The sequence below is a fragment of the Wasmannia auropunctata genome, unplaced genomic scaffold (genome assembly GCF_000956235.1).
Source record: "Wasmannia auropunctata unplaced genomic scaffold, wasmannia.A_1.0 LD334327.1, whole genome shotgun sequence".
Lineage (NCBI taxonomy): Eukaryota > Metazoa > Arthropoda > Insecta > Hymenoptera > Formicidae > Wasmannia > Wasmannia auropunctata.
This window is the reverse complement of record NW_012028563.1, coordinates 7291-21305: the sequence shown is the minus strand read 5'-3', so window position 1 is coordinate 21305 and position 14015 is coordinate 7291. Positions and strand designations below refer to the sequence as shown.

Here is a 14015-nt window from a genome sequence, read left to right as displayed (position 1 = left end):
GTGTGCGTGTGTGCGTGTGTGTGTGTGTGTGTGTCGGCCTTGTTTGAAATTATTTATACTTTATATATTTAAATGTTTTCTAAAAATGATATAAATCCATATTAAACATTTAATAAAATGTACAATTAAGCAAAGGCGATGATTTTTCAATACATTTCTTTACTTTAAACTTTAAGATTCGAATGTTAAAGAGATTCCAAGGAATTTTTCCACTCGTTATGTCATTCGGCCTTCAAAGGAAGTAGCGAAAACCGCGGTGAGAGACATGTTGGACTGTGATACGCGTGCAGGCTCGCGATCGAACAAGAAGCTCATCGAAACCGATCGCGGGAAATATGTTGCGCAATTAACGCCGTCAGACGCCGATGGAAGTAACGGTCGAGCAAAGAATAAATAGATTCAACACGAGAAACGGTCATAATCACTGCGATTCAATTGCGTCGCCTGTTATTCAATAAGTATCGAATAATCTGCGGATTCAAGATTATATACGTAAATTAAATCACACGGAAACTCTTAGGTTTTTCCAATGATTGTTACATTACTATTATTTACTATTAATTTCTTTACTGTACTAAATATAATTTATTTTGGTATTATTTTAACTTTGATTTGTGATTGTGTTTCTAGATCGCCAGTAATCAGTGCGCAGTTTATAAACTGAAAGATATATTTATCACAATACTTAGTCTGTTCCGAAAGTAATAATATTAACTCTTTAAGTCTTATGTTGATAGCACTTGATATAAAAACAAGTAATCCTTCTTAAGTTTGAGTAAGTTTTTCTCCTAAACAAATTGAGATTATGCGTATTTCAGTTCGTTAAGTGTGTGAGAAGTAATTACAAAACTAATAACGATGTGTTTTGGAAGTATGTCACAAAAATGGAGCAAAAGAATATTGAACGTTACACATCATTTTCCAAATTTTGTGTCAAACTTAATGAAAATTCTACAATATCTATAAGGGATTCTTTAAAAAAAAAATCCATTAAAATATTATTATTATTTCTGCTATTGTCATCTTTCTTATAGAAAACTTATAAAACTATAATTCAGGTCTTACTAGGACGTTTTCTCAAGGATGAGCACTTGCGCACGAGGAATACCGGCTGACCAGACGCTCTTCTCAATTGCGATTTCCGGCGTAAGGGTCTCCTTCTAAGTCCTGATTTTTGTCTCTTTAAATACTGCTGCCGCTGTTGTGGAAAGTTTTTTCTGCGATCATTGAAACGATCAACATCATCGTCCTCGCTGTCAGTCGACGAGAGACATCTGTAACCCGTATTGGAGCTTTCGTTTTTCGACCTTTCCTTGACAACGTCCTTGGCTAAAAAGGTAACAAACTGACTGCTGGCAAAATAATTCCCAGAAATGATCGTTCTCGCCGGCGTTGCTATTGACATCATTGTTGTTGCCGTTGTCGCCGTTGTTGTCGTTGTCGTCGAAAGCTTCCAAGTAGATCCATGCATCAGAAGACCATTAGTCCTTAGCTCCTCGGAAAACAGCTTGTCCTCATTAAAGTCACTAATTTTTGGAACTGGACAAGCCGATGATGAGGACGATGTCGCCGAGAAAGAACCCAAGGACGATGAAACTATCGAGTTGAAGGCGTCATCTTCCCGACGCTCATTGAAATCACCTGACAACAGCAGCTTTTGGTCGTCGAATTGGTCATCTGACACGTTTGACGACCAGTCGTTAATCCTTTCCAGGATCGGACACTCATCATCGGGAAAGTATCTGATCTCCCGCCAAACTCGTCGTTGACGTGTCGAGCGACGTCTCTCGGGCGGGACAAACCATACCGGACTACTGGTGCGAATCGCAGGTTGCTGACTCTTCTTGCTAGCCCGTTGAGAAGTTCTTTTACCACTTCGACGGCGAGAACTAGAATGTCTAGATGCGCTCGTTCGTTTGAAATAGCCCTCCGTGCTCACACTTGGTGATGGCTTAGGTGTCTTCCGACGAAAGAGACCATTTCGCGTCACCCTAGAGCCAAGTAATATCGATTGCAATCGAATGCTTTTTGAACGTGATATTCGACTCGATCAGTGAAACTCATTGCAAAAATACCAATGATATGTAGATTTTGGTTGATCATAAGCGTGATTAATCAAAGAAAAATCTCATTAATGTAAAATTATAGTAATTTTTTTTATCTTTTATGTATGTAGATTAGGGCACATATTATGGAATTGTTTTACAATTTCAATAGAAATTGTTCAATTATTCTCTAGATTTCTATTGTGTTTTCTAAGAAAAAAAATAATGGAATAATTCCAATCGGAAATCCAATTCGGAAATTCAATCGGAGATTTATTCCAACTAGTTACATAATACGTGCCCAAATACGGATTATATTCGCATTTTCTCTAGCTGCTTAGAACAGCAAAAAAGCACATTTCTAAAAAACTTTCGAGTATTGTAATTAATTACTTAAATGCAAGATTCCGGACACAAAAAAATTAAAGATTTAAATTCAATAGAGGCTAATCAATCAAATAAACACATTTTATCATTTTCTCATTATTTCACTGATCGATCCTTAATCGACACACTAATCACCCTGGCCTAAAATCAGCGAATCTGGCAATCCTAAGAGAGAAACCAAAGGATGACGAAGTCTCCTTGCTGACAGGCTTCTCTGGTGCCGAAACTGTTCTTGCAACAGTTGGCTGCGGTTTCTTCTCCTTTAGAGCGCTGTCCAGAGAATGATGAACTGAAGAATTCGAGACAGAGGAATACGAAGGAACCGATACCGGAACTGAGACCGGAACTGGTACCGCATCCCTCCATATCCTGCCGAGACTGATGCTGACACTGAGCGATCCTTCTATAGAGGACTCTTGAGTCCAAAGGTTGTCGTGCCCATTGGTCGTCTCGTCCCGATCTAACTCCGTAACAATCCCAAAGGATTTAGATTTAGGTGTTAAAATAGGCGAAGCATCGAGCTCAAGAATTTTCAGATCCTCGACAATCGAATCCGTGTCAGTATGTGTGGCAAATTTTGTAGCCTTAGTTTTAGAATGCTGAAGAGATTCGAGATGATCCTCGTGAAGTTTCTCGCGGGAAGAAGAACTGACTCCTTGAAGCCACTCGTCATAAGTGATGGAGTCGCGACTGAGGGAACACTCTTGATCCTTGCATTCTTGCTCCTTAATTTGTTGAGAAACAATTTTATCGTTTGCTGCTGGTTGCGGAGTAGAATTAACAGGCTCTAAATTTTTCTGGAGGCGGTTTCGTCGTTTACCCCGATCCAAATAACTCTTCCTAATAGAAATTCTCTTGAAGGACTCGCTGCGCTTGAAGGAGGGCTCATTGCGATCCTTCTTGCGGCTCACGAGCCTTCTCAGGTTCTCGAAGGTTAGGGGCCTCATGAGGCAACGCGACCAACCTCAATTCACGGAAGTAGAATCGCTACAGATTTATACTATCTCTAAGTGATATCAGATACATTTATGTGGCAAAGATTAATGGATGCATTCGCGGATCACAAAGATCTACATAAGAGTGATATAAGAAAGCTATAAATGCAAAAGTATCTTGCACAATCGAGAATTTACGGAGGAGTTTGCAAAGTTAATAAGATTCTTGGTAATTCTGGATTTACGAAAGGCAATATTTGTGGAAACAAAAGTGAATTTATGGATTCCTTTCTCCTCCTTCGTTGCTTTCTCTCTCTCTCTGTTTCTCCTTCTCAATCCCTTTACTCTTTGTTTCTTTTTTCTTCTTGCCCTCCTTGCCCTTTCGCTATCCGTATCCTCCTCCTCGTCCTTCCTATCCCTTTCTCTCTTTCGTTCCTCTTCTCCGTTGCACTAAGGCCCGCTAAGGTGCAACGCCGAGGTCTTCCAGTCGTGGATGATCAGCGTGGCTTTCCTTTTTCGACGCCGTGCTGCTGCGCCGCCACCACCACCGCTCCTCCTCCATCTTCCTCATTGCCCTCCTCCTCCCTTTTCTTCCGTGCCCTGGGTTCGACCGGAATGATCATTCTATACGAAAAGATTCAACGCGAATTGCACGAGCGTCTTTGAAGTCAATGCACTCGGTCTCGAGAAAGTGATTTCTTCTCATGCACGACAAAGTTTGACGATCACTATTTACTTATTATTATTACTATTGTTAAGACAATATTCGATATAAATTTTCTTTCGTAATTGATATATCCATTTATATCTGTGTTTCTCTATTTAATATCGATGTATCACTTAATCATTTATCAGTAAACAGCTCAAATGTTTTCTTCTTAAACCATGCTATTTATATTTTGTCGTTTATCGATTCTTATCTGATCAATTGCAATTTCCTTTGAATATCTCGCTCAACGGCTTAACTGCCACGAAAATACCTTGAAACTTCGTCAGATACTTTCTCCGCCCTCGGACGATTACGGCGTTTGTCCCACACCCCTTTCCTCTCCTCCTCAGTCGTTCTCCACACGCTCTCTCGATGATCCAAGCGTAATTTTCTACGTGGAATTTGTTTCGTGTAGGAAAGTTTTCATTAAATTTGATTTTACTTTCCACTTAAAGTCAAAGAAAAAGGAATATATAAAAATATATTAAAATCAAAGCTTTGTTATCTAACAGATGAATTAAATCTGCGTTTTTGCATTATGAAAATATACTTTTTTATTTCTTAAACGTGTGATTTGTTGTTTATGCACTAAAGATACACTTAGCACCACCAGATATATCCTATAAAATTCTGGCAAATATTCACTAAAATGATTAACATTTGTCGGAAATGGCGCGTTCCGTCCAGACACTCACAAATATCTGGTGATCGTTTAAAATCATTGCCGTCCACTATAAACACTCGCAGACACAATTCTCTATTGGCTTTCAATTGGCAAGTAGAAACCTCTCACTCGCGCCGCGAGACACGCGAGATAGCTTACTCGCGCGTAAACTCGATCGTGCGTTGCGATTGCTTCAAAAAATAAAATTCTTCGAAAGACTTCGGAAGAGCTCACGCACGAACCGAGCACGCTCCGAGATCGCGTGGCGTACGACGACGGCTCGACGCGCGTACGCGCGTTCGAATTCGCGCGGCGCCCGCTTCGTCTCGCCGTCGAGGCGCGTACTCCAAGTCGCGTCGAATCACTGGCATTTTGCGCACTCTCCGCGACTCACGGCGATTCTCTTGCGCGCGGGGAGAGCTCGAAGAGAAGAACAGAGACAGAAAGAGAGAGAGAAACCTACGGGTGGGAAGCCGGCTCGCGCGTGTAAAAGTCGCCAGACGAAAGAGTAGGTGAGAGGATTGAACGCGCAGGAACGAGCGAACGAAGAAGAGGTAAGAGAGAGACATAAGGATATGGGAGTGGTGGTGGCATGCCGTTCGTCCACTCTCGCCTGCCTTCTTTGCTCGCAGCATCCCGCTCTCTCTCGCTCCATCTCCCTCGGCACCCTTCGCCGTGATAACGCGGCCTCTCGCTCGCACGCTGCTCGAGCAGCACCGCGGCACACTTGAGATCTCTCCGTTCCCTGCCTCCTTCCGAGATTCTTAAGGTGGGATTACGAGGGTCGACCGGAGTTTTGGCCCCTCGCGGGATTGTTACAGTCCGCGGTGTTAAAAGCCGCGCGATACAGCGCGAGCGTGTATCGATATAAATAATAATCGCTAAATTACAATTTCTCTTTCCCTATTTTATTCGCGAGAGTCCCCGATCTCACAAATCTTTCCTTCCGCCTCATTTTCACGGACCCGAGTTCCGTACAAAGAAACTTTCATTGCGCATTTTGCGGCCGACTTTAACCACCTGACGTGTTTCGCGGAGTCTGCCGAAGAATCTGCATCTAGAGTAGAGTCGATACGATTTAAGAATCACTGTTTAATATTATTACTTCATTCGAGGAAAGAGCTTCGATTCATGAATTGATTTACTTGTCGAATATCAACCTATGCCAGCAATGTGACTCTTTTTACGAATAAAATTCGAGACACGCCTACGCTCAATCGTCTTGTGAAGTCAAATGCTTCGGCTTCGCTTGCGATTACAAACGAGTGGGCGGTACGGAATGGTCGCACGCTAATATACTTTTCAAACTTTTCCGTCTTATCTTGTCCTCTAGAACTGCACGATTTCGCGCAATTTCATATTTTACAATAAAATATTATGAAGAAAGGAATGCGACTATTTTCTAAATAATAAACCGAACAGTGTGATTTACAATAAAATCTTAAAATTAAGATCGCAAATCACGGGACGCTCTATATAATATTGTAATTAAATAGTCAACTTCATACATTCATTGTACTAAGGAATACGAGTAACATACAAAACCGATACTTTACTGCTTTACTTTTATTAATTTTATTAATAACATATACGTGAATGCCATAAATTGAATATTGTACTTTAAATTGTTTGATTAATATCTGTGTAGATATCTGCGCTTACTTAGCTTGTATATCTTCGCTTATATAATTAAAGTTTTATGGAATATTTCTCTGTCTCTATCGTTGTAATGGAGATGCGATTCTCAAGGCAATCAGAATTCTAAGTATCGTGAATCCTCGTGATCACAAATTCGTGATCACATATTCGATATTCGATATCACTGAGCCTGGGTGCCGTGTGGCAACGTGGATCATTAAACTGTATATAGATATATTGTCAGAATGGTGCGGAGGAGGGACACTATAATGGCCGATAAGCGCGAGGAGTGTCTACGGAGGAGCACACTGGCTCTCAAGGCGACTCGAGGACATTTACCCACAAAACCGGCAACCTTGATCTTGCAAACGATCCACGAAGGTGATGCTGCACCTGCATCGCGTGCGACAAAATCATAGCTAATCAACCCTGTTCTCCTTCCATTCCTACTGCCCATCAGGGGAACAAAGCGCTTGGCAAAAAGTATTAATCAAGAGATTAATCAAGTATTACGATTTCGTTCATTCCAAAGTCTCTCATGCTGATTTCAGAATAAAACTAAGATATTGGACAGTAATAAGACACAGAGAAAACGACAAATTTTTACGAGCGTTAATATACAACTATTGTGAGGACGAACGAATGCGAAGTAGTGGCAAAGCAATGAGAGAGAAGTGGCAAAGAACAGAGACGCAACAAACGAAAAAAAATGTAAGAACTCAATTATATCTAAAAAAAATTATAAGCATAAGCGACGCATTCTCATCAATTTCAATAGACATATTTGTACAAAATTAACGATAATCTTTAGGATTAAGCAATATCGCGATACGACTGTTTGCAAGACCGCGGTAATAATCGCCGCGAGATGAATACGTCGTTACTAATTGGCCTAATAACACGGCAATTATGAAATTGTGGGTTAAGATCGCTTTCTATTATTTTATTACACAGGTAAATCGTCCGCTTGTGTTTCTACATCGAAAACTAATGAATTAACAATGCATCGCGCGATAAATATCCAGTTAAAGAACTACATATCTGCTTCTTAAACTACTTTACATGAGCTAATTTGATATTCGCTAGAAATTTAAAAAAAAAAAAAAAAAAAAAAAAGATTTTCAGAAGTACGTTTCTGTAGTAGATGAATAAAAATATTCATCATTATATCAAATATTATAGAGAATAAAATGTTTAAGAGAATCCAAGGGTCTAATTTCATGATTTAATTTAAAAATGTTTTAACACTTTTTTTTCAAAATTATATTTTAATTCAGAAGTGTTCAATGTCATTTCTAATACTATTTATATAACAATGAATCGGATTTTATATATAAGCATTATAAAAAGCTTCTCCTTCCTTCCACTTTGTTTTAAATATCAAGAGTGCAAAGTATGCATTCTCATATTTTGCTTTGTTTATATTTATCGTAGCATTTCACATCTGCAGTGATTGATGCATATTGTTTGTGGATTACGCTTACGAAAACGAATTAGTCATTTACTTGATAAGAATATAGACAGGAATTCTCCATTCTACTTTTTACAAACATCACTAGTATTCGTCAATAAAAAGCCATGATTTTGAAAGCTAATAAGTTGTAACTTTTTTTCTTTGTTATTATTGATTTATTTGAGACATCGCATAATTATTGCTTGTGTTTTTTTTTGTCCAAAGATTAGTCTCATCGAAAAATTAATAATGTATTATCAAAAGCACACGCAATGCTATAATGAAGATCATAGCGTAATGTGAGGTTGAGCTTTGCAACGCGCGCGATGGAGTCGTTTCTTCTTTATTAATGCGGATGCACGACGCCACTGACGTAGACTTTTAAGTTTTATTTACAGCTGGACGACGTAAGCCGCTTACGTTACACCCGTGCCACGTGCTAGGCACGATCAGGCAGTTGACCAAGAAATTGCATTTTCCTCGTCCATCCAACCATTCGAGCTTGTCTTTGCCTTACAAGTGGCATGGCTCGAGCTCGCGGGACTGTAATGACCTTAATGATTAATTGACGTTCGGTCGTAAGTATCGTAAGTATAAGAGAGAATATTTAGATTCAAAAATCTGTTGACTATCGGGATTGCGTATCAATAATTGCGGAATAAAGAGTTTAAAAAAAATCATAAAAATCCTTAGTATGTGACCGAATGAAACATCAAATCTCTTGACCTATTAGCATTTCGATATTTTATTTTATATTAAGTTCCTATAAAATCAATGGAAAAGAGAATGTGTGTGTGTATATTAAGTACAGCATATTTCTAAACTCTGTTCGAATCTTCTTTTTTCGAAACAACTAAAAATATGGAAAAGTATTGGAAATACGTACTTCTTTATTTTAAGAAGTTAATTTTTTTATCAAAAAAAATTTCCCTCAAAAAAGGAATGTGAAAAGGATAACTTAAAAATTTTAAATGGCAAGGGAAATCGAGTAATATTTCGTTGAAAAGGTTTTATTAAAAGAATTTTCTTCTTTTAATAAATTTGGAAATGTTATATTGCTCCTATTCAATATGGCGGGGGGGTTTTTTAAATTTCAAAAATGACTCTTGTACCCATATTTTTTATTTAAACTAGATGTGAAAAATTATAATAAGTGGCAAAATGTTCAAAAGTGTTCTACCAAACCAAATTTTCAGATTCGATTCCCTTTTAGGAAATTCCAAATTCCTCTAATATAAAAGGAAACTCAATATCTAAATCTCCTTTATTTTTTCAAAGTTTTTTATATTAATAAATTATATTAATAAAAAAAATTTTTTAGGAAAATATTCTAAGAACAAGTTAAAAAACAAAATAAAATAAGACAAAAATTTGATTTCTTTATTTATATTTTTTATATATATTTTAATTTTTAACTTGCTTTTAAAATATTTAAAAAAAAAAATGTTGAACTAATTAGCAGAGTAGAGCGTTTACGCGTAAAATATAAATAATCTACATTATACATATAAAATGTAGCCTATATAAACTATGTGTAATGTATCATCTATGTCTATGTAAACAATAATCTATAGATTATCGAAGATTCGTTAGAGACTGTCATAATTATGTTCTATTTGCAATCTTAGTTGCCTCATTTAGTTGGAACACAATTGGGCACGATATTAACAACTTTGAAATTTAATTACTTTTCTTATATTGTATTATCCAATTTATAATAATTTACATTACTGTATTATTTACATAAAAAAGATTTGTGTTAATCTAATGTAAATAATACGTAAATAATCCTGAACATGAGCAAGTTACAGCGGTTTAAACCAAGCAAGCGCAAGTAAGAAAAGTGATTTTACGTTGCAGTATAATATCTTTTTCAACAATTTTCGAATAAGCGATTTTGGGAATAATATCAAAAAGAGGACCCTTTCCTTTTCTTCCCCTTCCAAGTTTGTATCAAAAATGAATGTTATGATGATATATTTAAAATGTTTTTTCTTCATGATTCAGGATTTAAAATTATTTTGGAGTGCAAATATAATGTAAGTATGTTGATTCGTACACGGAGAAAAAGTTAGGGTTGTCACAACAGAATGATATTTTTTGCCTATATCCATATAAAGAAATTATGGAAACCATAGTACTCAGGAAGTGACTTGTATGATTGTCTTAATCTTGGCAATTGTAGCTGCTATATGGATGTTACGACGCAATAATTATTTCTAAATACGGTTCCTACAACCATAACTATACGCATACCGCGGATATTTCGCTGACTGGGATATAAACTACAAATGTAATACTTGGAATACAACTTAAAAATATTATACTTGGAATATTATTTAAAAAAATAAGAATAGAGTTCTTAAATGCTCTGAAGATAAAGCTCACAAATTTTAGTCGTAATTATTCAGAATTATGTTCACAGTAATGTACAATACATAAGAAGGATAAAACACACTCGAGATAGCACAGAGAGTTCAAAAAGAATTCATTTGTATGTTCAATCGCACGTCATCAATTCTAAGTTCATTTTTAAGTGCAAAAAGAATTCTTTTTCAGAACTTTTAGAAAAAGAATCCTTTTTGCATCTGAAAATTAACTCGGAATTGATGACATACTGACTGGATTTTTCTTGAACCTTCTGCGCTATATGGGATTTTACTGCTGCTGTCTTCTATTGCTGCAATGGAACTTTCAGTGTTATACTGTGCTACTACTATAGATAGATCTCTTAATCACACCATTTGTTCTGCAAATGATATCAAACAGATAACAATAATCTTTCGATTAAAGTAATACAAGGGTATTCTAACCGAATATTATTTATCCTAAGCACTACGGTTGTAAAAAGCACTACGTACTGATGAGCATACCTTAACAGATGTATGTCATGTAACATCAATAAACTTAAATTCACATGCATTTCTTTTCCAAACATAGAGAATGTCGTAACAACCGTAGCAATTTTTTCCGTGTATCTACTTGCACTCATTCTTGCTTTCCCTGATTAAAAAGAGAAATGGGCATTAGAATAGGGCTAGAATGCCATTCATTTATGTGCAAAAAGAATTACGATATAATCGACCACTCGGAGAGGCGCGCCTCTTGACGCGTCAAAAATAGCAAGAGTAACTCGAAGTTTAGAAGAATTGTCAAAACGGGAGATTTATGAGCAAGAAAAAGAATTGTTATATTACCCAAGAATCGTTGAATATGAATAATAAAATTGTATTATTATTATTATTATAAAAACTACATTCAAAATTTTAAACGTGTTTTTCTCTAATCTATATTTTTCAAACTAATTGCCATACTATAAAAATTAATTAACTATTGATTTCCAATTTCATATACATATTTAGCAAATGATCCTTTATAGCCCTTACAAACACTATAGTGATACCTTAAATATTTATATTTTTTATAACAATCTAAAATTTAAAAAAGTAATTAAAAAATTGATACTTTTGTTCACCTGGTTGCAATTTTTATTTGTCAATTTATTTTAATGATTTTGATAGGGGCTAGAGACATATTTTCTTGTTATAAAAGTTTTCATATTATATGTTTATTATCAAATGACTATAGTAATGAAATCAATCTTCGCAGTCGCGTTAAATTTGCTTTACGAACTTTATAATTCATTTTGGTATTGTTTATATATGTATACTAAGTCCAAATTTACAATTAACATAATAAAAGTATAACAAAGACAAAAAAACACAAAGATGTAAATTTGTTTCTTTTCATAAAAAAAAAATTTCTGAAACTTTTAGGCGAATACCATTTTTAAAATCACCTTAAGTAATTGTCGTTCAGAGGTAAAAAAAAGAAACATGTATTTCAACATTTTTCCAAAGTATTCTGTATTTTCAGCAGTTACGAAAATACAGAAGATGCGAACAGATTTTAGAGATGTCTTATGTATGCATGTCTGATTGGCTAATTGCCAAACTGACGCTCTGCTAATAATTCCAAGTTCACATATGTCTAATCTAATTAATTCGCATATACTTGATATATAACGAGATTTACAGGACACGTGACATTTTTTAACTAATCCACGACTGGTCATTCCTATTACGTCATCTATTACGTCATCAAATCGACGAGTGCAAACGACAAAATTTTTCGAGAGACACACGCTATTTGGGAGGAGCGACTCGAGAAACCGGTCGCTTCCTCCTTACAACAGTCCTAACTACGAGTGCAAATAACCGCATTCTCGAGTTTGTTATGGCTCGCTTACTGGAGGAAAAGCCTCGAACACCTGCAACACCGTCGGATCCGTGCATGTTGTAATTTTGTAACGTGACGTGGACCAATGCAATTTTTTATGACGTAACGTAACGTGATGCAGCGTTCATATTATACGAGCTAAAATTTTCGGATAAACGAAAGCTCTTGAAGAAATCGTCCATAAATATTGCACATTTATGGAATAAAAAAAATACGAAGTGCTCGAAATCGAAGAATCTTCACAGGCCGCTCATTTCGAAAGAAAAGCCTTGAAAAAAAGACTTGCAATTCATCGAATTCATGTTGTACTTAATTTTGTAATGTGATATGAGCCAATGGCAATTTTTTTATATGACGCAAAGCAAAACTTACACCGATACGAGCTAAGATTTTAATAATTGAATAATTAAAAGCAGCACGTATACACTGCACAATATTTACCGAATGAAGATGCAAAAAATTCTCGGAATCGAAGAATCCGCATGAATTCCGAGAAACTTTCCTTGAATTGGAGTAAAAATATTTCCAAGCGTTAAAATATAGCGAACAAAAATTTTGTTTCATCATTCGGCTTATATTTTTTTGTATCCGAAAGTGGATCGTTCGATAATCTTGATCAGCATTTTCATTCTAGCCGTGACATAAACTATTACGGGACAATGACCGCGAATAAAGAAGTGAATAAAGTCAAAGTGCGGACGTGACGAAGAGTAAAGAGTTTCACTGTTAATTGAAAGAGATGGACGGCCATTGTGATTTTTAGAAATAGAAAACGGGGACGTAAATGTGAGTACTCTAATTCATATAACAGATTACTCATCACTACATCGTTTATCATGAGACAAACTTTAAAATTTTATTCCTCCCGCTCTTCACATCGCATTTTCGCGATTCTTCTGTTTTCGACATTAAAAAAGTTATTTAACGAATTTAATTAATATATCTGCCTCATTATTTGATTTATAAAAAGAACGACGTCGCGAATTCCCGAAAAAAAAAAAAGAAAAAACGAAAAGGGTTTCGGACTCCTTGCCACAAGGAATGGAGAGACGGCAACGGCCGCAAGGTGTTATCGATTTTATCAACAAATGGGGGCTTCTAGGGGATTCTATCTCGGTGTAGCACGGGGTGAGTCAGAAAGAGCGAGAGAGACGCGGAAGGTGCAAGCGCGAGACAACGGGAGGGAAGGGGAGGGAGAGAACGGAGTTCGCCGCGAGGGGCGGCGGATGATCGGCATTGCATTCGCAAAAGTCGAAAGAAAACGATCGCTCACCTTCAGACAGCTCGAGGTCTAACTCGGCGAGCTTCTCTCGCACGTCCTCCGGGAGCTTGCCGATGTCGATGTTGTACTCGGCCATCGCTAGGCCATCCGCGCTGCGCCGTGATCGCGAATCCACCAGCGGTGCATACCACGACCCACGACCCGTCACCACCGTTCGGCCATCTTGCCTGCCACTGAGGTACGCCGTCGCGTCACCGGCGGCGCCACTGAACACGCGTGCCCGCGCCCCAAGGCCCCCTCCGACACTCCACGATACTCTCCCAAGTGTCACAACAGGTGATCCGCAACGAGCGATTTCTGTGACATCGCGATCGAGAATATCGAGAGATCGATATTTTCGTAACGAAAAAATTAAATGTTTGAAGTGAAAAAGATATAATAAAAAATGTATTACGAGATTGACGCCTGAAATGGGAGGAGCAAAGAGGGGCAATCACCTGTCGGTTTTTCTCTAAAACACATATACGTTAAAGTTAAAATAAAACAATTAGACATTTACTTAAAAAAAATGGAAGACATATCTGTTAAACTTTTATCTTTTAAATATTTTAAACTTTATTATTATTATTATTATTGTTGTTATTAGTAATAATTTATTTTTTTTATTATAGCTTTCTCATTTTTAAGACAAGCTAGATTTATATTTTTGAAATATACACATAT

The 14015-nt window shown here is 36.8% G+C and overlaps 1 protein-coding gene across 6 annotated transcripts in view; it reads right to left on the bottom strand.

Annotated features, from left to right (window-relative positions):
• Positions 1-13521, bottom strand: part of LOC105458773 (disco-interacting protein 2) — a 35400-nt gene extending 21879 nt beyond the window's left edge. For 3 of the 6 annotated variants that reach the window (XM_011704307.1, XM_011704308.1, XM_011704309.1), the window contains exons 1-2: positions 2568-5105; positions 1066-1991 (exon numbers count right to left, since the gene is read on the bottom strand). In XM_011704307.1, the coding sequence (XP_011702609.1) occupies positions 1066-1991; positions 2568-3379 (1738 nt within the window). In that variant the 5' untranslated portion in view covers positions 3380-5105. Of the gene's footprint in view, positions 1-1065; positions 1992-2567; positions 5106-13343 lie in introns of those variants that run through there. The other 3 variants (XM_011704311.1, XM_011704313.1, XM_011704312.1) reach the window with 1 other exon arrangement.
• Between the last annotated feature and the right edge of the window lie 494 nt (positions 13522-14015).